Source organism: Pagrus major, chromosome 17 (assembly GCF_040436345.1).
Source record: "Pagrus major chromosome 17, Pma_NU_1.0".
NCBI lineage: Eukaryota > Metazoa > Chordata > Actinopteri > Spariformes > Sparidae > Pagrus > Pagrus major.
The window spans coordinates 8,390,667-8,415,012 of NC_133231.1; the positions used below are offsets into that span (position 1 = coordinate 8,390,667).

At 41.4% G+C, this 24,346-nt stretch overlaps 2 protein-coding genes across 2 annotated transcripts in view; both read left to right on the forward strand.

Annotated features, from left to right (window-relative positions):
- LOC141011848 (myelin basic protein-like) overlaps positions 1-9,642 on the forward strand; it is a 55,425-nt gene extending 45,783 nt beyond the window's left edge. The window contains exon 4 of the mRNA XM_073485172.1: positions 5,436-9,642. Coding sequence (XP_073341273.1) covers positions 5,436-5,734 — 299 coding nt within the window. The 3' untranslated portion in view covers positions 5,735-9,642. The remainder of the gene's footprint in view (positions 1-5,435) is intronic.
- Positions 5,868-22,222, forward strand: LOC141011849 (myelin basic protein-like). Its single transcript, XM_073485173.1, has 4 exons — positions 5,868-5,987; positions 14,998-15,102; positions 16,896-16,973; positions 20,935-22,222. The coding sequence occupies exons 1-4, from the start codon at positions 5,868-5,870 to the stop codon at positions 20,965-20,967; spliced, it is 336 nt and encodes a 111-aa protein (XP_073341274.1). The 3' UTR covers positions 20,968-22,222.
- Positions 22,223-24,346: the final 2,124 nt, after the last annotated feature.

Genomic DNA, 24,346 nt, shown 5'->3' on the forward strand with positions numbered 1-24,346 from the left:
CCAACACTCGAGTAAGCTATCTAATCAAAGCAGGGAGCCAATAAAATCACTGAGAAGTAAATTAAACAATGAAACATACCAATAATAATAAAACTGCTGTGTCATTTGTGTTAGGGGCTTGAAAACAATTCGGCTGTAGTCACTCGGGCGACCACCATCCTTCTTCATAAGGCATTTAAATATGTGCCAGGGAGGATTTTTGTTTTTCACTAAAGAGTACGAGCTTCAGAGTGAGTTCTGATTAGGAGTCATCAGCATCGATCAACAGTCCCATCGCACGTATTATGGTCAGTTTGTGCTAAGACCCTGATTTAATGCATCTTTAATAACAGTGCCCAGAGAGTCTGTGGATAAATAATTCACTCATCAGCACATAACCTTTTTTATGGTGGACATGCAGTCAGTATCGTCCTTCAGCATTATGGACTGTGGCAGACTGTTAAAGTTCAGCCACGTCAGAATGTTTTTTTCTCTGTAATTTGTATTTTATTGGTATTCTAGTGGCGGACGATAGCACCGCTGGGCTTAGAATTGGGTTCAGCAGGTGATGGATGATGGGAATGATTTAAGAGGACTCATGGGAATGCCAACGAGGGACAGAAAAACAGCATCCAGTCTAGTCATTGTGGTGAAGTTACGGCTGTAGTGGCTCTCCTGAGAGGGAACAAGCATTATAATATCACATATTTACTGTTGTTTACAAGGACCGATGAGTTATAGTTCACTGCAAGCAGTTATAAATTTGTCAGAATGTGTTGTCGTAATTCTATGTGGCTGTGCTGCTGTGGGTGAGGATATACTGTAGCTCCATATCAGTGGTGGACAGTACACTACTCCATGAATTGAGTCAAAGCATGAACATTCCTGATCAAATATTACAAGATGAAGTTGTTCTGTCAAATACAGTATTTACTTCAGTTAAAGCACGAGAGTACTTGCTTTTAGAAATTTCTAAAGCATAAACATAGAAAACTTTTCAACCTCGTCCTAGCATTTCCCTTTGGTATTCCTGATGGCGTTGCTGTCAAAAAGACAGCATTAGCAGCCTGGCTACTGTCCAAAGCAAAAACAACCATAAGAATCCCAATCGGCCCTAATCTCAGTGCTATGAAAAAAGCAGGCCAGAACACCCGGTTGTATTAATAAGTAGGCAGGTCTTGTTACTTAGGGCACACTCGCACTTGGCCCAGTTGCTATGTACCATGCAGAAGTACAATTGTCCCTCCTCCCCAGTCCCCTGCTGGCCTGCACTCGCATTGCTCAGGCCACAATCGGAACATTTGTCTTTCAAAGTTTCCGAAATGTTTCCACAAAATTACTCCTCGAGGAAAGAAGGCTAACCAGATGGTCAAAAGTATCAAGAGTATCAGGTTAAAACTTCTTTGTCAATGTCCACACCTCCTGCATATACACCTCACAACTTAAACAGTTGAGCTGGATTGATTTGCTTATTCTGCTGCAGTCCCTCCAGAAATGTCACAGATCCATAAAACACATTGAACATATAGATTGACTCACTAGTGAGCCTCGCCTTGACTGCCAAGATCACGAGGCAGCTTTTCCTCCAGTGACTGGCAGGTCAAGCTGTCTTCTAACTTACTCCCTGGAGACACAAGAGTAAGTTGTGTGAAATGTGGAGTAACCACGGCGCCTAAATAAGAGGCTACTAAGACCTCAGCACTCAGGCGAGAGCATGCAGACCTTTTACTGCGGGAGTAAATATATGGATCGTCATGTTAGGTTGCACAAATACCTAATGCAGTGCTAAGTAGCTCATTAGTCTGACTCAAGGACATGGAGATAAATGAGCTAAGAGCACCACACTGATTGCACAAACCTGTTCGGATCGTTTCATTTTTGCCAAACCTGATTAAACATCTTGTGTATGTCCCCCCCTCTTTTTTTCATTTTATATTGCAGCTATGCTTTTCAGAAATAACATCTTAATACTACTTCTTTGAAGTCATCTGCTTTAAAGCAGCTCTTAATTTTATTAGTTCGCATTAACTTCAAGTGGCTCAGAATGTCCTCTAAAGCAGCTTGTTCACCTTGATGAGAGTGTAATCCTAAAGAAATGAGACACTCTGAGTGAGATGTTTAGTAAGTGCTTTTTATAGCAGTGCGGCTTGCAGCCATCCTCGTGGCGGGATTAAAGAAGTGCTAAAGAATCAACCCTGATAGCAGGAGAATGGTATTATAAGATCATTTTTGTTAAAGCCTTCTTACAGCCATGCTTTATTACAGACTTATTATAAAGACAGGCCTCAAGTGCTTCGTCAGGATTATTTTTAAGCTGCACATTGGACTCTAAAAGTCGTACATGACTATCAGAATAGTATTTGATCCTTCTTTGGCTGGCATGGACACATTATGTGCAAAACCTGATGACTCATGTTATTCCAGCATGATTTGACAGTGTTCCACAAAGCTTCCTGTGATGTCACCGAAAGCTTGGCTCTTTCAGTCTGTGCCCCCCAAAATGTTCACTGGGGGTGAGTACAGCGAATGTGGAGGAAGGTCCATAACAGTCAGGACTCCTTGGTCTTTGGTCTTCAAGTACCCCCTTTTCTACCCAGGTAGTTCAGGTGCTGGTTCGGAGCCAGGGCCTACTCTCGAACCAGTTCGACAGCTAAAGAACTGGGGAAACTGCTTGCAGAGTGGCACCAACTAAAAACACTTATGACCTAGTAGTTAATGTAGCTGGTGTAGCGTGTTCTGATGTATCCATGGGAGAATAAACAAAAGATTTTCTCTATGGACACAAAATAGAAACAACAGTGGTCCAAGGACTGCTCATGTTTGGATGCCAGTATAGGCATGCAAAGCCAGGAGCAACACTTGATGAAAAGTTGATGTAGTCCGCCATAGTTGTTCTTAGCAATCCTGGGAAATTGGAGATGTATACAGTGACTGACTGATGCGACTCTACGGTGGGGCTCATGCCAGTGGAAGAGCAAACCAGTTCTTAAAAGGTTTGCAGGTTGAACCAACTCTGAACCAGCACTAGCTCGAGCCCAGAACCAGCACTTGCTTCATTTTGGTAGAAAGAGGGTAAATTAGTTCCTGCAAAGCTTTGAGGGTGTAGCATGTCTCTGACATGGAGTAGCACTTCTCCTTTGGTGGAGAAGTATCAGAATTGGAGTCAATTCTGTGCAGGTGTCCAACTCTAGAGGAGGCAAAACAACCCCAAACTTGAATATATTGAGTCCTGCGTTGTTTATTTAGCAAATTCTGTATCTGTGATTAAGTTGCTTTTCTTATTCTCAGAAAACTAAGCTTGATGTATTGATTTTCTGATGGTGTAGTCACTTTGGGTCTGCCTGATCGTGCTTTGGATATTACTGATCCAGTTTCTGCAGAGCGTTTTAGAGTTCTGTGTACTGCCCCCCTTAGACACCTTGAGTCTAGCCATGATGTGATGCTGATGAAGCCCAATCTTAGCTCAGAATAACAATTTGACTTCTGCCACTGCCACTGTCACTTACTTTCTGATTTCTCAAACTTTCTTATTATTTCCAGCCAGTTTCACGTGAAAATAGCTGCTTCTACATCCACATGTGAGACATGACTGGCAAATCTGCCAGAAGGAAATTAAGCTGAAGAACCCGTCGGACCAAATAATGAGATTATTCTGCTGATGTTGCTGCTACAGATGCATTATTTTATGAGTATTTCCACATAAAATTGAACTTGTCATTCAGCATAGAAGTAGCATTCGCTCCGCACCCAGAGACAGCGGCCTCGTACTGTAGCTCCCGGGCCCCAGATCAGATTAGTGTCACCGTGCATTGGGTTGAAAATCCATACTTATAGGAGTTATTTTAGTGACACTGGGCTCTTTGTTTTTCTGTAATAACTATGCAGCTCAGACAATGGGCCACTGTTTCAGCCAATATTAGCATGCAGATTCTCTGGTGTAGTGCTACACCATTTCGGCCAGTACAGTGTGTATATTGTTTTGGGGGGCAGGAATGCACTGGATGTCCTCGGCTGTGGGAGCTGGCTAACTTAATGGATAGCTGTCAAAGTGGACGTTAGAGACACAGCTGTATTTCTCTCTCATTGGAACTAATATGCTGAAACATGTATTGTTCTGACATAGTTGCACATCTGTTGCAAAGGTGGCGCAGCCTTAAAATGACATTTTTAAGAAGCTCCGATAACACTATAATAAACATCATTAAGAAATGGTAACTAATCATTAATAAAACATTAGTTAAACGTTCTTTCATTATTCATGAACAAATAAATGCTTTATAAACATTTATTTAGCAGTTGTAAAGGTTTAATAACATCTTTACAATAAACATTTGCTTCATAAATGGTTATACAGCATTTCATTGTTTGTTAACACTCAAATAACTATTAATTAACTATAAATGTATCATTTATTCATGGTGGTTATTATAAAGTGTGTCAAAGCTTCTCTTGTGCAGAGTTCCCATGGATCATTGAAATCCTTGAAAGTTTGAAGTGAAATCGAGGTGGGATAAAATCAAGGCCTTGAAAGAAAACAGACATAAATAGACATAGGTCATTTAAAGAGCTTGAATTTGAATATGGTGTGCAAGAATAGAAATTGAAGATGTTTTGATTGTTTTTATTTTCACTTAACGTTAGTAAATAGGCCAGATTCCACTGTCACCATTCAGTTTTCTGCCATCACTGTACCACAGCACAGTGAGAAGTGTTTAAAGCTTTCTCTCTTTTTAATAACAGCATGCTGGTTCTCACAGAAATTCTGAGTGTTGTTACAGCGATCAACCTTAATCCGTGTCTCAAACCAGGTCCTTGAATTTGATGGAAATGGAGTTGGAAAGTCCTTTTAAAGCCCTTCAATTTGATGGGGGGTTTTTTATTTTTTATTTCATGTTATGCACACAAAGTGCCAAGTACATTAGCAGTGGTTAAACATTTCATTTCATTACAAAATTGCAGGTTATTTTGCTGCTCGGACTGTCAAAATATTCTGCCTTCTTTCCCAAATCTCCTCAAAAAAGGGTTCCCTACTTGATGCACAACTCAAATTTTTCATGATCATCCTGCCAACAGGAGTATGTAATGTAAAAAATGTAAATGACAGAGGATGTGGGAACCCCAGTTCTTTCCAAGCACTTTAATGCACTGATTTCTCATCAAATGTAGGTGGGATTGTGAGAATACCTGCAACTACACTGTTTTGACTCAAAAGAATATAGATGGTGGTGTCATAGACCAAAATCTATCTATCTATCAGTATCTTTAATCTCACTTTCTTATCGTTTCCTGTTCAGCAGGTAAGGTTCATTCAAGTTCAGATGTGAAGCTTTAGCTCTGCTGGTCTCTGCTGCAGCAGGAAGGGCACGGTCCTGTCAAAAGGGCCCATTGTGCTGCTGTGGCTTGTTGTGTGCCATGCAGGCCCAAGCCCATAGATGACCCTTGTTGTTTCTGCGCAGGCCTGGGTGAGGCAGATGCGAACCAGAACAATGGCTGCATCTCGGAGATGCCGGCGGTGACTGACTCCACGGGCGCTGAGGGCCCCCGCCAGCCCTGGACCCCCGCCAGCACAGCTGACCCTGACGCCGCCACACCACGCCCCCACCTGGTCCGCCTCTTCTCCCGAGATGCCCCGGGCCGAGAGGACAACACCTTCAAAGAGCGACCCTCCGAATCGGACGAGCTACAGACCATCCAGGAGCACAGCGGAGCGGCTTCAGAGTGTGGGTCGGAGAGCCCCGAACAGGACTTAGAATAGGCTTTGCTTTTTTTTCCCTCCCTCCCTCTCGTTTCTCTTTTCCCTCCTCTTTCTATCGGTCTCTCATTTAAGAGAGCGACAAGAACCCCACATTTTACAAATACAAACATACTACCAACCAACTAGTACAACCATGGCATCCGCAAGCAGCTCTGCACAGGCCGCCTTCGGGCTGGGCCGGAGGAAGAAGGCCCCCGGCCTCCTGGATCAGATTGGAAAGTTCTTTGGTGGGGACAAGAAGAGGAAGAGCAAGGTGAGGAAGCAGGGAGAGTCGATCTCAGTTCATTCTGCTGATTCACTCCCAGAACCACTTTTTACTTCTGATTCTTTAACACATCTTGTAAGAATTTGTTGCAACATATTTGTCATATAGATTTGTGTTGGTTTTACTGTTGTTTTTATGGTGAACCCGAGTCTGTCCTGTGATTCACATTAACTGGCTCATGAATCGTGACTGGACAACGACTTTGGGTGGGGTTTGTTTCATTTTAAATGTGTTATTACAGAGAGGCTGTGATTTTGAATCATTTAAGGATGAATTTCTATATTCTGGTTTTCTTTCATTTGAATGGTACTGACATTAGTAGCATTTCTCTCTTCAGTTAAATTTAATATATCTGTTGTAGATGTGATTTGGTGGAATTGTTCTGTTGTTGCCGCCGTTATGCAGTTTGTTTACCGGAAACATTTGTAAAACTGGAGTTGAGAGCAGCCGTGTTTCAGTTCAGGTACGTCTCTAAATGATGATGTGAGAGACAGGAAATCCACGCCTGTATCATTTAGATGTAATACTGGTGCATGATTCTGCATTAGTTACTCTGCAGAGTCAGTCTGTCTCGGGGGTGATTTTTAAACATCTGTGATGAGAAACTTCACTACTGTTTGCACGGTCTAGCGGTCTGCTAAGTCACTTTCAAAGTTAATAATCACAATATGCTACAAATGATCAAAGAGATATGAGATGTATATTAGTATATAATGACATATATTAGAGTAGGAGAGTATTATCACTGCCTGTTTGGAAATATATACAAGCGTCTGCATCCTATAAAGTAAGAACAGGCTTATCTTTGCAGACAAGTGATTATGGGGCATTAGAGCCTGCAATGCTATTAAAAACTTTGTACTCTAGTGTTGTCAAGATAACCTAAGTATAAAAACCTACCTGATCAGGCCCACTTAAAACAAAAAACACAAGTTTTTATGTTGGTTAAGTGTCCATTTCTGCTGCATGCCTGGCACCAGTTTGTCCATCACTCTAGACAGTGCTGATGGGCTTCTTGGCACTGCTGCCTCAGCTATTAAGAACCAGACTGCAGCTCTGTTGGCCCATTGGTCAGGCACTCAGCGATGCCCTCTGGAGGTGGGGATGAAATGGAATTACAGCTTCAGCACCGAACATGGTGCAAAATACAGAGTTCACAGCAAAAATCTCGGTTATCCTGACAATACTACTGCAACACGCTGAATCCCAAAGCCTCTTATAAGTGCTTTCAGAAAGAAGAAATGGAACTGTTGCTCTTAATGTTCCATCATGAGCCATGTTTGCTCATTTTAAGTAATCTCTGAAGACATTGCTGATATTGGTTTCAAAGGAGAGCTGTGGTGCACGAGATTAAATCCTGTGGACAAATAAATTCTATATAAGCTTTTTTTTCTGCCCAGCTAACGCTGCAGAGCGCCAAGCAGAGCGTCAAGCAAAGCGCTGTGGCGAGGTAATTGCAAAGAAATCACTCCAAAGCATGAAAATATGCATTTCTCCCACGCCTTATATCCATTATGAGAAAGATGTTTAGTGTAAGATTCAGGATTAAGCTGATTTTATTTGAACTGTATGCTACAAATCTTTTGCTTTAGCCTGTTCTGCTGATTCGATACTGTTTTGCTTTTGTAAAATGTTGAAACGTTCAGGGAAAATGTCAACAGAACAACTTGTGAAGCTTTCATTCAACATCAGGCTAGTGACCAATTTTCTGCAGTATTGGTTAAATCTTTCTTTTACGCCATAAAATTGTACATTGCTCTCCGTATTGATGACAAGTTTACTCAAACAAAGTTGTAGAAATATATATTTATGTATTCACCAAGGGTTTGCCTTCTAACGAGGAGTGTTCACATCTCAAGTGAATGACAGACAGGTTCGCCCCACCTCGGTTGCCTCTAGCAAAAAAAAAAAAAAACCTGCACTAACTTCCTGCTGCAAACTCTTATATTTTCCAGCCAGAACTCATCATGAAGACAGATGTTTTTTAGCTTAAATTCTGATCTACTCTGCCTGTCTGTGTGCTCCTCTCAGATGTTCTTAATGCATACTTGTATTTCAAGGCTGCAGTATTAAGTGTCACTGTTTTCTGTTGGATCTTGAGTATGCATGCTTATTTGAGAATTGTTTTAATATTTGGCAGGTGTGGAGCCTTTTGCAAACTGATCCCTTGTGCTTTTTATGTCCTCTGTCTGATTTATTTGCATAATCCAAGCCCGAGTCTGGGCTTTTGGAAAATATTAAAGGGGAATTTTTGTAGTCTTAAACCTGGTCAACTGTTTTTACATGTTTTAGTGTGTAAATGCTTCATACTTACCAAAAGGTTTGGAATCGGTCCAGTAGATTGCCTCAGCAGGCAGCTGCAAAACAGCTCCAACAGCTGCAATGTAATCCTTCGGGGCAACTGCGACTGTCAAAGTTACGTCCGCTGCTTGCTTCTGACATTAACAGGCTGAGCTTGTTATTCTAAGTGTCTGACAAAATACAGGAAATGATTCTTATGGAGACGGACCTTTTCGGTAAATAATAAGATCCGTTTTGCAACCAGAAACACAAGTGTTGTTAAAGGAGAAGTCGTGCTCTGAAATCTTGTGAGGTGAGTCGTTACAGTTGTTGCCTCCAGCTGGCAAACTCTTTTCTCCAGCTCTTTCAACCATCATCTTCCTGTAACAACCTACCTCATGTGAAATTTCAGAGCATGACTTCTCCATGAGCAACGCTTGTGTCTTTGGTTACAAAAAGGATCTTATCATTGACCAAAAAGGTCTATTGCTTCTGTAATGTTGCCAGACACCTAGAATACCACCCTCAGCCTGTTAGGGGCAAAAACAAGCAGTTTTAGTGGACGTAACTTTGACAGTCGCAGTTGCCCCGAAGGATTACATTGCAGCAATTCAGCTGCCAGCTGAGGCGATCTAGTGGACCGAATCCAAAACTTCTGGTAAATATAAATCATGTACACACCACAAAATTTAAATACAGGTTCCTGGTTTAAAAAATATCTGAATTTCCCTTTAAGACGGTTCACATCAGATGTTTTATAAGTTAAGATCACGCCAAAAATGAGGAACTCAAGTCTCAGGACATGAAACAACTGCAGGAAATCTGCATTTGAATACTAACACGTTTTTGATCATTTCAAATTACAGAGTTAACAATGTGTTAATTGGAGGGAAAATTCAGTTTGCATGGACATTAGCTAGTCAAGCAGAAATGTGGGATATTTTTAAGTGTTAATTTGCATATTCATTTGTTCAGTGGCGACAGAATCAGAGTCATCTAATGAATTACTGTATATATAAGAATCAGGCTTTAGTAGAACATCTCACAGTCTGAACCAAAACTTGTGTGATACTGTACTCTAACCCCAGTGTCTTGGATGACGAGGGGGTGTCGGCGGCCCCCCCTCACATCAGTTTGCTCACCTCAGGTTCACGTGTCTTTAACCCGGTCAGAGAGTTTGTCTGAACCAGCAGTGGATCTGTGCTGATCCCTGATCTGTAACGCCTTCAAAACTTTGCAGTGGATACTTGTCAGCGTTTGTATCTGTTGTGAAGTGTTGTGACCGTTGACCTGTTCCTAACCTGATCCTGTTCTCAGCTTTTTTTTTTGGATTATTGCTTGATTAAAACTCTTTAACAACACCCTCAGCGCTCTCTTTGTTTTGTTTTAATGCGTGTTGGGCTCAATGTCTGCCTTTTGTTTTTTTTCTTGTGTTGTAAAAGTGTGATGAATTGTTTAACTGCTCTGCTAACAGCTGGTTACAGCCAGCCACTCTGATTTCTCATTACTACAATTTCAAAGTGATTTATTTTTTTTAGTTTAGCCTTAAGCAACGAGGAAAATCAACTCATTGTAGAAATTTCCATTTATTCAGATTTCCCGGGTTTGTCAGCAGTGTCAGCCTTTAAGATTATAGTCTTTAAGACAAATTAATATCTTCCAGAGTTCAGGCAATCACACAAAACACTGCTAAACAAAAAGAGCTATCAGAGAAGGTGTAATGAAAAGCACAGCTACTGTTTATCTCCACTGTGATAAGACTGAGTAATGGATGACTGGCTCGACGTGTTTGTCTGAGTCTAAAGATGAAAATGCGAGACGAGAAAACAAAACACCTTTCTGTCCTTTGCTCACAGTTTGCCACAAGCGTATTTGTTCTTGTTACCTGGAGGCGTGCGCGAATTGAAATTCATTAGTTTAGAACAGATCGGAGAGAAGTGTTGCCACATTTGAGTTGTTTAACGCCTATTTCTTTATTTATTCTATTTAAGGTGTTTAAACATGTTTGTTTTCATCCTTTTGGTTAGATGGACAAAGAAACGAGTACAGTCAGGTACCCTGCCACAGGAAGTGACTCCACAATAAAAAAACAAACAAACAGCCTAGGAATTTGTTAAGTTAATTTCAATTCAAGCTGCAAATGATTGATACTGCAGAACCAACAGCAGGTCTGCTTTATCAGTCACACATGACAGAAGACAGTGCAGCCTCCGTGTCTGTAGCCTCTGACTTCAAGAATTATAAATGCAAATAATGTTTAAGCATTTCAGTCTCAGGATCTGGTTATGTGTTACTTTGCAAATACATTTAACCTATTCAAACTTAAGGGACTGTGTGGAAATTATTTGGGGGTAGGTGCTGAACATTATGTTTATTTTTTTAAAACAACCATGCCCTCTGTAGCATTATTCTGAATAAACTTTGACCTTTACCCTGACTAAGAACAACAGAAAACATTTTTAGAGAAGTAAAACAGCCTCCCCACAATAGAGAGCAGCAAGGATGATGTATTTTTGTATGCTAACACAGAAGTAAGCATCGCCCTGGGTCCCTTGACGAAAAGCCAATGGGATTTTTCAATTGGATTTTGGATTATTTCAGAATAATAGAGTTGGAATAGTTTCCTGTAAAGATGGACTCGTGAGTAGATGAGTCTCTGTTCGGTGAAGTAGTCTCATTTAGCCACCTGCCAGCAACCACCTTCTTTTAGACACATTAAACGCTTAAAAATTCACATACCTTATTTCAGCCGCCTACCGAAGCCCGTTCACAAAACCCACTGACTTCGAGACGAGGGAGGTGCAACAATGGTAACTTATTTCAGGGGTATTCCGACCCATTCCTGTGGCATTGAGTGAACTCCAGTTTAAACCTTGATTTGTTAGACAATATGTGAATCAGATTGCAAAAGTTATGGCAAACCCAAAAAGTACTCCCCTCTAGTAATACACATACAGTCCCTAAGAAAATTAGGTTGTTCTGTTTTTTTCTTCATCAGTTCTATCCGACAGCACAGATAATTGCTCAATTTGCCTCCTTCTTATTTGGCGCGGGGTGAAAGACCGGATTGCCTTCCGAGGGGAACAGCGAGCTGCAGCTGCCATGTTTGTGTATCTCCACTGCCAGACAAACTGCTGTGTTTGTCAGCCAAATCAATTGGCCCTGCTGTCCTCCTACTAATGAATCTAAACGAGCGGAAGTACAAAAACAGGTCTTCTGTTCGAGCAAGGATGCACAGTGTAACAATAAAGGGTACAAAGTTACTTGTAGAAGAAGTTATTGAATGGATATGTGCTGTCTCCTCTCGTTGAGTTCTGCAGGGTAGCATCCCTGTTTCTAGAAACTAAGTTACAGGATATCTCCAGGCAGTTTGAGTGTGAAGTGAGAGAAGCTAGTTGTATTTTCTATGATGAGGATCTATGAAGATAATGATGAAGATTGTCTTCCCCTCAGCTCAGGATTTATTATTAAACATCATTAATAGTGAAGCAGGTTCCTGATCGGGCTGTGACCTCTGACCTCAGAGTAGGCAGGTGCGATCATTAACCTGCACTTTGGGAAAAAGTGGGCAAGAATACGTCAGAGCTCATTCTGTGTCCTGAATCCTGATTTCTCACTTTCCTCAACCTCAACTTCTATTATGCATGTGTGACAGCAGAAACATCTGAGAGCTGCTCAGCTAACTGTCCGAGGTTTTAGAAAAGGAAAGGGATAGTTCAACATTTTTGAAAATACACTTTTGCTGAGAATTAGGTGAGTAGTGATTAGTTTAGCTTAGCTCAGCTTAGCTTTGCTTAACGTTGAGACAGGAAACAGGGAAACAGCTAGCATCGCTCATTAAATTAACATGTTTTAGATTTAGTTTTTAAAAAGATACAATGTATTATTACTTTAGTGTTCGTGGCACCTGACTTTTAGCTAGCTGTAGGGATTGCAATGGCATGACATTTGTAGGCCCTGTCAGTATTAGTTGTACTTTATGTTAAGTGCTAATTAGAAAATGTTAGTGTGCTAACATCATTAACATAGTAGCCTACCTGAACATTACACTCGCTAAACATTAGCCTGTAGCCTACCTGCTCAACATCAGCATGTCAACATCATCACTGGAAGCAAATTGCCATGCTAGCATTAGCATTCAGCTCGAATCACCACAGTTAGGAGAGTCACGCCAGCTGTTTAGCCCCCGTGTCTGGTCTTTGTTCTATGCTAAGCTAAGCTGACCTTCTCCTGGTTCTATAGCTTCACATTTAATGGACCGTTATGTGAGTGGTGCACTATCGATCTTGTCATCTGAGTCTCTGCAAAAGAAGGTAGGCTCATAAACTCATCTCCCAGAATACTGAACTACTCTTCAGAAGACATTCGAATGACCTTTTGTCACGTCACGGTGTTAACTTACTGCTTTTGTCCACTGCAATTTATATTTCTTGTTGAAATGATAAAGAAGGACCAGATAGTGTGAGTGAGACTTGGCTGGGGAGTAAGAAAGAACAACACCAAGCATGAAAAATCACACACTATCAATCAGAAATCCAAAGGAAAGGTTACAATAGTAGAGTCTATACAAAATGCACACAAATTGTGTGTGTGTGTTACAGGGGGATTAAAATGAGCTCTTTCTTTGTGTAATTTAGCGACTGAAACCCATTTTAAGAACATTTAGACTTGGCAGAATGCCTCAGCCTCCCTGCTCGAGATTTAAAAGTCTCCATCATCTTTAGCAGCGTGCCGAGAGCTAATGGAAACCCAATTTACATGTTATTTTTCCTCCTTCTTTAAATATGTGATATATTCACTTGACACTTGCATACAGTTGAAGTTAATTGATGTCATCTTGCACTTCTTTTTTAGCTTTTAAAAAAAAAAAAGTAAAAAAATCAAGGCAGAAAACGCGTTTCAAAGCAGAAAAGGAAATGAGATGTGGGAGACACACATCAAAGGGACAACTGGCTGAAATTGAGACTGTACCAGCAGAATTCATACTGCATTATTTGATCTCCTATTTCCTCTTGCATCTCTCCCTTTTCTCCGCTCCTTACCCCGAACAAAGACCTGGCAGCAGCCCACCGAGGTCGCTCTATTTTCTCCCCTCACTTTCATTTCTGCCTCCATTTCCCATCATTTACATCTGGACAGAAACAGACACACACATGGAGACGCAAGCTTATGCAAGAGGACATCATTAAGGGGGTCAGCAACAACAGAGCAGGAACACACACATGCTGATACCACTGACAGAAAGGCTGGATTTACTACCAGGAGTAGTTTTTACACACACCGTAAATGTTTCTAAATGGAAACAAAATTCTCTTTATGTAAGCCGTGATTGTCCGCCTGGATATCCATTTGAGCGGATTGTGCTCCGGGTGGGAACCTTTCCCTTTTTCTTCTCCCTTTGTGTTCCCGCCTGTGTTGATATAATTGTCAGTTGGTCCATTTTCAGAAAACCCATGAAAGATGGTAGAGGTGACGTCTAATGTCTGCGTGTCTATCACATTGCGTAAATGGTGGTGGCGGTGAAAGTTTCCCCCCTTTTCGGTTGCCTTAAGGTTCTTTGATGTGAGATAATGGATGTGAATCATCAACAGCGCGCCGTCCCTCACACACACACACACACACACACACACACATGCATACATATAAACACACATATGTTTTCCTGTTACATTAACAGGGTCAGAGAGAGGGATGAATGAGGTAACATTAACAGAACAGACTGAGTGTACCGAGTGGGTGGAAATGAGTTTGTTCTCCCGTGGGCTGCAGGTTGTTGATGGCATTCGGTATTAGAGGAATTATACTTTCCCCCCTCAGTGTGTCTGTGCTGTTGCATGTGTTAATAAAGGATTTTCTCTAATGCAGCAGGACCTAAAAGTCAGAGCCTATCCACCTATTAAGCACTCATGTTGACTTGCTCTTTGTGAAGGCTGACTTTGAAGATCTTGGCTGCATTGATTTGCACTTTGGGAGGATAATTACTCTTCTTTGTTAAGACCGAGCCACTGACAAGAACATACTGGCATCCTCAGACACTCATTTGCCCCATTTTAATTTGTTTTTGAGAACTTATGGCCGAAGGTGATGGTCAGTTCGGGATGAGGGTCAGCGAGGTGGGAGTCATCTGCGATGTGAGGCTGACTGAATGAATATCTTTCAATGCTGATACATTTTTCTATTCATTTATGTTTTCTAACGTTAATCTTAAATGTGTAGCAAGAAATCTGATCATCGTATCCAGCCCTGACAATAGATTCTAATTATCTTCACTGTAATCCACCACACGTAGCCCACTACTACTCATTCTTTATCCTCAAAAGCATCCTCACATGTGTTACATAGTAAATGCGTCCTTCTCATGCATAAAAGATCTGCACTCTGCAGCATAATGTAATTACGATATTAGATAATCATCTGTTCTAACACTAGCATCCACCGTCTTGATGAAAATACCGCCCAGTTGCTTCATATACTGTATAACAGGGTTATTGTGTAACATATAGATCCATTCAAAATTCAGTTCAAGATGAATTATTGGATATTTTACAGGTAAGTAACCCCCGTCTACCCAGTTCCAGTGGTTTTGTAAAATGTCAACAATTCCACTAAAAGGTGAATCATTTATGTAATTTTGTTGTTTTTGCTTGTTTAAAAGGTAGGTTAACATGTGGGTCTATTGTTCCTTTCCTTTCCTTTCCTTCCTATCTTCCCCCTGCAGGGATCTTTCCGAGGCGCTCTCTCTCCAGGCCCTCAGAAAGCCTCTGCCACTTCCCCACGTAAGCGTGGAGCAGAAAACGCTGTGGTCCATTTCTTCCGCACTATCGTGAGTAAAATAAATAACATACTTTACCTCTGAAGCACTCACAGTATCTAGGAATAGGAGCATGCACCTGCAGTGTTTCCACCATCCCTGTCTCTACCAGTGTTCCTCCATGTTTGTCCCTCTACTCTTCTGTTACTTTCTCATGTCTCACTCTGTCACAACTCTTTCCTCTCTGTGATTAACTCTTCTTCAGGTGTCCCCTGCCCCTCCTAAATCCAGGGTGAGTCTGCTTTGTGTATTGCTACCATTGACCTTATTTGATTCTAGTGGATATTGAACAATGGGCCATTACATTTGAAATGTGTATTCTATCCATTGTTTTCTATATGCTGTATGTCTGTCTGTTGTTTCTGCTGAACGTCACTAAATTTGTGCTCTTTCCTATGTGAGCATCTGCCTCGCTCCTCTCTCCGTCCCCCCACATGTCTTCCCTCCTTCCCTCTGCTCCTCATCTGCTCCTGCCCCCCTGTGACCCTGTGACCCTGTGACTTTCCCCCCTGGACGGACCCTCCTACCTGCCTCCTCTCCTTCCCATCCCGCCTTCGCGCTGAGTAAGACACACATTTCTACTTGTCCCCACTCCTCTTTACGTCTTGTCCTTGTCTCTGTGTTTCTTTGCACGTCCAGTGGAGAGGACTAGCAGCCAAGATAGGCCTGGTAGGTGGTTTAAAAGACCGCAGGTATCATGCCTAATTAAACCGAGGGGGGGCGGTGAGGCCATCGTCTAAAACAGCCTTCGACGTGACGCCTGTGACTCTGATTTCATTCAGTCTCCATCTACCACTTAAGCCACTGTAATCTGTCCACACATCAGTGATAACGTCCTCATTTCCTTCAGACTTAAGTCCATTTTCAAACATATCATTCCCATTTCGTAGCTTCCCGACTTATCCATATGGTCATGTCCGTATATTGTACATTCTTGATAACACAGGCATTATTCCGCTCTTCATTCTCACCGTTTCATTTCAAAAATTCCTCTGGGGCTGGCAGAAGTGAGGCTGCCTTCTGCTTCATTTGGCCACGTTATCAGCACTTCATTTAAGGTCCTCATGCATGTGTGTACGAGTGTGCTTGTGCTTGTTCTGAATCATGAAGCAGCAACTGTTTTTCTAAGGAAATGAACTTTAAATCCAATTACTTTTGTTCACTTTCATGGACAAGCGATGAGATATCAATATTTCTGTTTTTCACACATGAAAAGATAAAAGACTTTGAAATGTTTCCAAAATTACATTTATTTGGTTTGTTTCACCCTCCATCAGGCAGTGAATGAATCAGCTTACTGAATGTCTTTAAGACATGACAGTCAAGAAGTGATTAGCATCTGCTGTCATGTTTTGTACCAGGTACCAGACGACAGTGTTCCCTCTTTTTATATTTTGCAGAAGAACTGCCATTGGTGGTTTCACATTTTTTCAATAAAAAATACAACCAGAAAACTTTTCCTTTTCATGTCGAACTTTGCTGCTTTGGAGTTTTTCGACCTCATGCATAATTCACACAGAGTACCTTGCCAGAAGTGGAACACAGTTATACAACAGAAGTAGGGCAGAATTAGATTGCACCGTAATCGATACCTAGTTTTCTCTCCGATATTTTGGATTTTCGTCTAGCACACCAATACTTTACTCCCTGAAGAAGGAGCTCTTCAGTATTATATTCTCCTCTCTCCCTCCACTCACCCCCACTAAATTGAAAATGAATCTGGGGCTCTCTGTAGGAAGGTCAGCCATGTCTGAATCCCTTGACAAATACCTCAGACACACTGACTTCTGTTCTCCCCCTGCCAGGGCGACCAGAAGTCACAGTCCGGTAAAGCCAAGAAGGCCGGTGCAGGGGAAGGTACCCTGACTAGGATCTTCAAAATGGTAAGAAACCGCTTGTCAAACACAAGTTATTTCCCAGCAGCTTCTCTCCACTTTCTCTTTCCTGGAAGTTAAAATCCCACAGAAAATGGAACACTTACCTAACCACTTTCTTGCCCCTGTTCCTTTCTGCCTCAGTGATGATATCAGCAGCAGAGTGAGTAACCGATACGCGATGGAGGGATACTTGAGTTTAACTCACTCCGCATTTGTTTGATATGCTTGGAAGACATCCTAATCTCATTACCACTGCAGCAGCAGCAGCAGAATAATAAGAGGCTTTTAGAGACAAGATTGATCATCGTGCATGCTACGAGCTTTAAGCCAGCGCTGATATAATCATGCTGAAGATGGTGGATCCAGTTGAAAAGGGTCCAGTGGGGCTACAGCTAACATACAGTATCTGCTTTACAGGGAAGGAGAGGTCGCTTATGCACAGTGATATAACATTATTATGCAGTCTCATCAATCAGTTGCCAGGCACGACTGTCCCCTTCAGGTCCCTTGGAGGACTCACTACGCAAAAATGTTGGCAGAATATAAAACTGATCATTAGTAGCAGAAAATGCTATCATTTAGTAATGTTATAATTAAACTTTTGGAGAAATCGACTGTAGAGACGTCAGCCCCCTCACCAATAAAATGGAAGTAGATGGCACAGATGGATGGTGGAGCTCAAAGCGCCTAAAAAATATATTTTGGAAAATTCAACAAAGATGTCTCTTTCCAGAAGTCATGACCCGGTGACTCAAGATAATCCACAGACCCCGCTGTGAGCAGTTTCATGTAGGAACTATTTCCTTTGACTGAACTACACCTGCCAACCGTATCACTGGGCAGAAGGAAGCCAAGGAGGACGCCGTTAATGTTTGCATCCCGCGGCATCAGAAGCACAAACCAAGGACGTTACGTTGTCCATCCGTAGATGCACACTTCCTTCTGTGTGGTGACACAGTGTAGGACTTTGAGCACCACAAACCAATTGCTGTCTAGTTTCTTTACATTTAGAGAATGCGGACATCTCTACAGCAATTTCTCCAGTCCAAACAATTGGACCTTAGTTTATCTGGGGAAAAAAATCCAGCCCAGTGGGCAGAAGGAATGGCACAGTGAAAGAGAGGTTCATAGGGAACCAATCTATATGCAGATGATGTCATTTTTTTACATCCATTTCACTGTGCAATCCATATTTACTCCATAACGGCAAGTCAAAGCAACAAAGTTGTCCAGTGTGAATTTAAATAAAACAGTTTGTCACCAAGCAAATGTCACCAAAAGACAGTAAAGGTAAGCTGAGAACAAAGTGTACACAGAGTTAGACATGTCAGTGGTGACGTAATGGACTACTGGACAGAAAATGTATTTGTGTGGGAATCATCAAGGTTTTGGTCAAAAAAACAACCATCAGAGATCTTTTCTTTCAATCTGAAGCTCAAGTAGAAAGTGATAACTACATTTTGCCCACTCCAAACACGAAACATCAGAAGTATTCTGACCAGTTGAAGTTCTGACTCCTGGTGTGTGACTGAGTGGACCGAGGTGTTCAAACACCCACATTCAATTCGATACCGCATCCACAGCTCCTTGACTTTCCAATTTACAGAGAAGCTTCTCATTCGTTGATTCGTCGCCATGTGTCATACAAAGGAGTGGCGGCTCATGCTCTGCCAGTTATTTCCATGTCAGGTTTTAATTAGCCTGCAGCTCTCACTGTACCTGAGAGGAGTTAGTTAAATCCAAATTTCCCCGGGGCTGAGTCCTCATCTGTTGTAGCTAAATTATTGTCACTGATCTAGGAGAGATGAACAACCCCAGAGATGACAAACTTCTGCTCGTCTCACGTCTTTCTGTTTCTGCAAAACAGTGTTGGATCAGTGCCATCACACCGTCGCTTCCCTTTCATAAACAGGCTCCACAGTCTGAAATGGGAATGAGGATAAAGCCACATTAACTTTTAATTAATGTGTGACACTTTTTTTATTCACTTTTGCCTTTCATTTTTTCAGATTTTAATCTCAGAGCTGTTGCCGCATTGAGTTTTGCTCACTCATGACAGATAATGAATTTCATCTGAAATCGCTACAAGAATAGATTAGAACAAAGGCTCAGTTCCCCGCAGTCGTTTCATGAGGAGTAAAAAGCTTCTCACAAAATGGATTACCTTCGTGAGCGATCCATAAAGATTTGTCTCATTTGTATAATCTTTGTGCCTTTCAGATCAGCTACTCTCCTTACTTTTTTTGATTTGAATGAGAGAGTGGGATGGGGAAAAGTACAACGGCGTCTCGGAGACAGCTTTGTGATTTATACGGGAAGTCTAATCGGAAACTCCGGGGACAAAAAACAAATAAAAGGGGAGATTTTGCCTCAGGAAGGATGCAATGCCCAAAAACCACAAAGAAAACACATTTGCAGGATCTGTGAAGTGATATGTAATCATCTAAGGCCAACAGATAAGATGCAACCTATTTTCCTAAGAAACTATTTTTTTCTCTTCAGCTTTAGGTCAAATACAAAAGGACCTTCCTCAGACATAAACGTGTCTGTAGACACAAAACCTACTTACAAAATAATGGTCGCCCACGTGCAAAATGAGCGATGTATAGGAGCCAATTCTGCCATGAAAGCACAGGAACGATAAAATATTTTAAACAAAAATACTCATAGCAAATCAAAATAATTAGATTCTATATCAACATTTTGATTGCTGAAGTCAACTTTGTGAGGTATTAAGTCACAAATATGTAATAAAAACAAGTTAAAGTGACTCTTTAGGTCAAAATTATGAAAGTGAAAAGTTTTACTGAAGTCAGAATTAAGATTAAGGATTAAAATGTTGACTTGTTTTCTTATTAGTTTGAAAAATTAGCTTATGATTATTACTTTTTATGTTTGATTAGGTTTCTTATCATTTTTAATCAGCTTTTTCTGAAGTTTGACTGAGAAAATCAAACATTTTCCTCATTATCTCAAAAGTTTGAATTAGCATCACATAATTTTGACTTAGTATGAGTATTTTTATTTTTTTCATTACTGATATTTCATTTATCTTTTATTTGTTTTTGTTTTGTACCGGCTTCCATAACTATACATCATTGCAGGCCTGAAAATTGCCAACAGACATACTAACCTGCTTATTTCTCATATTAAAGGACTACTCTGACTTTCCAATGTTCAGCCCTGGTCTCATTATCAGGCAGAAGATATGTTTGTGACTTCTTCGAACTTCTGATGAAAGTCTGATGAAATACATTCTTTGTTCTTCCCAATAGCCTCGAGAAGAGTTCGCACAAAAAGGAAAATGAAGCCATTGTCTATTCACCTTCATGCTGATGAAAAGTCAGGTGAAGTTTCATAGTCCACAAAACATTTCTGGAGCCTCACAGCAAAACAGTGAGGCAGTATTTTCCTTTACAACTGAAGTAGATGGGGACTTTTTTTCGAAACATAAAATGGCCCCATGCACCTCGTCTAGTGTAATCCATGTCTCAAGAAGCCCTGAGATCCCAAATTGATTTCAGAAGACGTCATTTACACCCTTTTAAAGCCAAAATCATCACTGCAACCCATATGAAGTGGACGGATGAGCTTAAAAATGGTTTTCAAATCAATTTGGGATCTTCTCGAGACCTGGATTACGCCTGACGAGCTGTATGGAGCCATTTTGTGTTCATTTCTGTCCCCATCTACTTCAGCTGTTTAGGAGAACGCTGCAATGATGTTTTGTGGACTACAAATTAATGACTGAATTTTCATTGTTGGGTCATCAACACAGGATATGGCTAGCTCGCAGAAAAAGCTTTGCTGTGTGAGAAGTTCTTACCGATTATTGGACTCACACTGGGTGAAATGACCAGTGGGCCGGGCCGGACTCCAACAACATCAGAGTGGTCCTTCGGTGCTGAAGCGGAGGTAAAGGGCTGCCACCTCTGTGTACTCATCATGTGTCTCGTCTGTGTTGCAGGGAAGCAGGAGTGCTTCTCCAGCCAAACGCTGAGGTCCCTTTCTACAACCCCCTTCCAACAGCACGAGGGCAGACGTTCAAGAACACGGGACTAAAGTGGGGAAAAAGAGGAAGAAAAGGAGGAAATCTTGTCACCCCTTAAACTCACCTCCCCCTCCACCTTTGATAACACTCTAATGTAACGCTAAATCCTTCCTCTCCCCACCCATTACCGCCCCCCACCCCCTTTTGGCTGGTAGATAGCGACACAATCTGTTGCCCCTCCCCTGCATGCTTTGTGCTGAGTCTGTGCAGTCATCCTCATCATCGGTGTGAACTGTTTGCTGAATTTGATCCTGAAGCCGCTCACATGTGCAGCCTGAATGACCTCCTGACCCCCTGCCGTGGCTCTCCGTACATGTGCTTGAGTTTCTCTGGACGTCTTCGACGGTTTCTCTAACAAAAAAAGGAGCGGCTAAACCGGAGCAGGCCCGGAGCAGAAGAAGGTTTCGGCCGGTGCGAGTCCGACTGACTCGACCGTCATTGCCGCTTGCTGATTGGATGAAAAGGCCGGGTCGTTTCTGTTTTAGTAAAGAGCGGTTTTCTGTCTTGTCGCGCTGTCTTTGTCGTCACCCTCAAACCTTTTTCTGTGTTTGAGTTGTGTTTTGTGATACATTTAACATTGTTGTGAGAGCCATTCGGTTATTTTCATTCAACCTTCGTGTCTTAGCTGTAGTTAAGTGTCCTGTCATGAATGTGATGTCGATCTATGTTTGTCATTAGGGCCTAAGGCTGGCTGTGGATTTTGTGGTCAAAAAATTTAATTTCTAAACCTTCTAAATCAGTTTTATGAGATAGTCACTGAACAAAACAGATACATTAGTCATTTCTAATATGTTATTTCCTTTTCAGATAACGTCATACACTAACTTTCCTCTACATACGTAGAACTAAATCACTTCGTAGTGCACTGCCAGACTCTGAATCTGCAGCGTAACGCCAGATTCAGACCTTTCCTCTCCGCTTAAGTGTAGTCTAGGTCTCTTCATTCTTTGTCTTCACTGTTTCTATCTTACGCGCTGCGCACATACTGTAAATTCACAAAAGCACCCGCTCAACCGTAAGTGCCTTTTTCCTTTCTGACTACCAAAACAATGTGCTGTGTTTCCTTTCCCCGATAACTGAAAGACACAAACACAATTTCAAAAAGGTGCTCTGTGACTAACTGTGCAGGTTTTCTGAAAAAACAAAAGGTCAGTCGAAGAAGATCTCAGCACTTCCTCTTGTGCTCTTCAAAAACATCAGTCTTCAAAAAAAACAAAACAGCAGGCGTGTGTGATCTGTAGCGTTCATCTCTCCCACTGTTTGTGCGTGCTTGAGCCTCCTGAGTGCTGTGTGGTGTTTCTTTCTGAATGGATCCTCTGGATGAATGTAAAGATCCTCCTCATTATTGTATGTGTAATAAAACATGACCAGCCACTTAACTGAGAATAAAAAATAAAAATTATAAAACCACCTCTACTCTCCGCCTCCTGAAGTGTGTGTTTTTGTCCGGCGTGACAGGATGACGATGGCGAACGCTCTGACACTGAAGTGGATGGAGTGATGTTACTGGGTCAGGTCACTGCATCAAAGCAGGCAAAAAGGCTTGACATAGTTCCTTTCATTAAGGACGAGCTCATGACTCATTTGGTAATCACTATTCAAGCCGAGCTTTAATACCACTCACGACTCGAGCTGGATGGAGTGCGATTCAGGCTCGAGTGTAAGCACGCTGTGGCTCTGTAAACATGAATGAAACACACAAAGCTTTCCATTCTTAATTCATATTTGTGATTGTCTCTGAGCGGACACAAGGGGAACCATTTTACCTAATGTTTCATTACAAAACATGTTTAAGTTATAAAGACAGTAAAAAGAGGACGTGTGGTGAGAGAAAGGAAAATGTCAGCTTCTTAGGACTCCTGAGGGAAATAATGTGACATTCCGGGAAGTACACTTACTCACTTTCTTGCTGAGAGTTAGATGATAAGACTGAAGTCACTCTGCTGTGTGTCCATTAAGTATGGAGCGACCCGCAGAAGGGAGATTGGGCAATTAGCTTACCCGTAGCTTGCCATAATGACTAGAAACAGGGGGGAAACTAACCTGGCTCGCTCCAAAGTCCCCTTGAAGTTCCCCTTAACTTCAGATGTAATAATTAAATAAACACATAAGGTTTTGGTATTATCTAATTTACTCTCATTCACTCAACATGATGAATGTCACTAAATGTGACACTTTACATTGAACTTACGAAATAAAATTAGATTGGACATTTACGTGTAATTAAAATACTTAATGACACCATTTGAGGCCAATTACCTTGTAAGTTATCACAGTTGTTGGCACTTTGTGTTGAAAGCTGTTGAGGGCAAAAGGGCGAAGATGAAAAAAAAAGTTAATGGTCTTCAAAATATGCAATTTCAATCAATTTAATGAGGGGATGAGATCAGAGTAGATAATTACAGTGGGGGATAAAACCATAATCGTGCGTCAAAATTCATTCATCGTTTGATTTTCAGCACATTTTAACTAGTTATTTTTTTAGGGTGATGGGGACAAAATTGGTCATTTCAAAAAGTGGTGGGGACATGTCTTTCAAAAATTGAGGAAGGTTTTAACATTACAAAAAAACAAACAAAAAAACCCCCCTCTGTGCTACACTGGGGAGGCTGTGTTTTTACATGGACGGCTGAAGCCAAAGTAAAATGATTCCATGGATAATAAACAAGGAAGGCATGAAAGGCCAGGCTAGCCATATCCCCTTACTTCCAGTATTTGTGCTAAACTAAGCTAAGCTAAGCATCACCTCCTGACTCTACAGGTGCTCAGTATTTGCAGAGGGGATTTAAAAAATGCTTTCAACTGCCCATTGTTTACATCCATGTTTTCATCTCACAATCTGTGGTTTTATGGGGAGGTATGTGCAGAGTCTAGCTAGCTGTTTCCCCTTACTTCCAGCCTTTATGTTTAGCTAAGCTAATCATCACCTCCGGACTCTATGGGTGCCCTGTGGAGATTCCTCGTAAAGGGAGATATGCAATTACTGTTCTCATCATGCATATCCTCAAAAATACTACAAACCATCCATGCTTTGTAGCTTGCAATGTTTTTCTTCCTGGCCTTGTTGACACACAACTTTTCTTACTCTATAAAATTACTAAAAAAATAGCGAAAAACCGGCAGCAGGGCTGTGTTTTTTGTTGTCTGCGCACTTTTGTGACACAAATATCAAAACATCGTTCCATAGCTCTACTAGAGGTCAAAAGGGTCACATGGTACCTTTAACACACAGACACTTCGCCATTCCACTATCAGAGGAAGAGAAAAAGTTATCATCAAGACAAAATAATGAGTTCTCTAAACAATCAAAACAAATGCAACTCTAAAG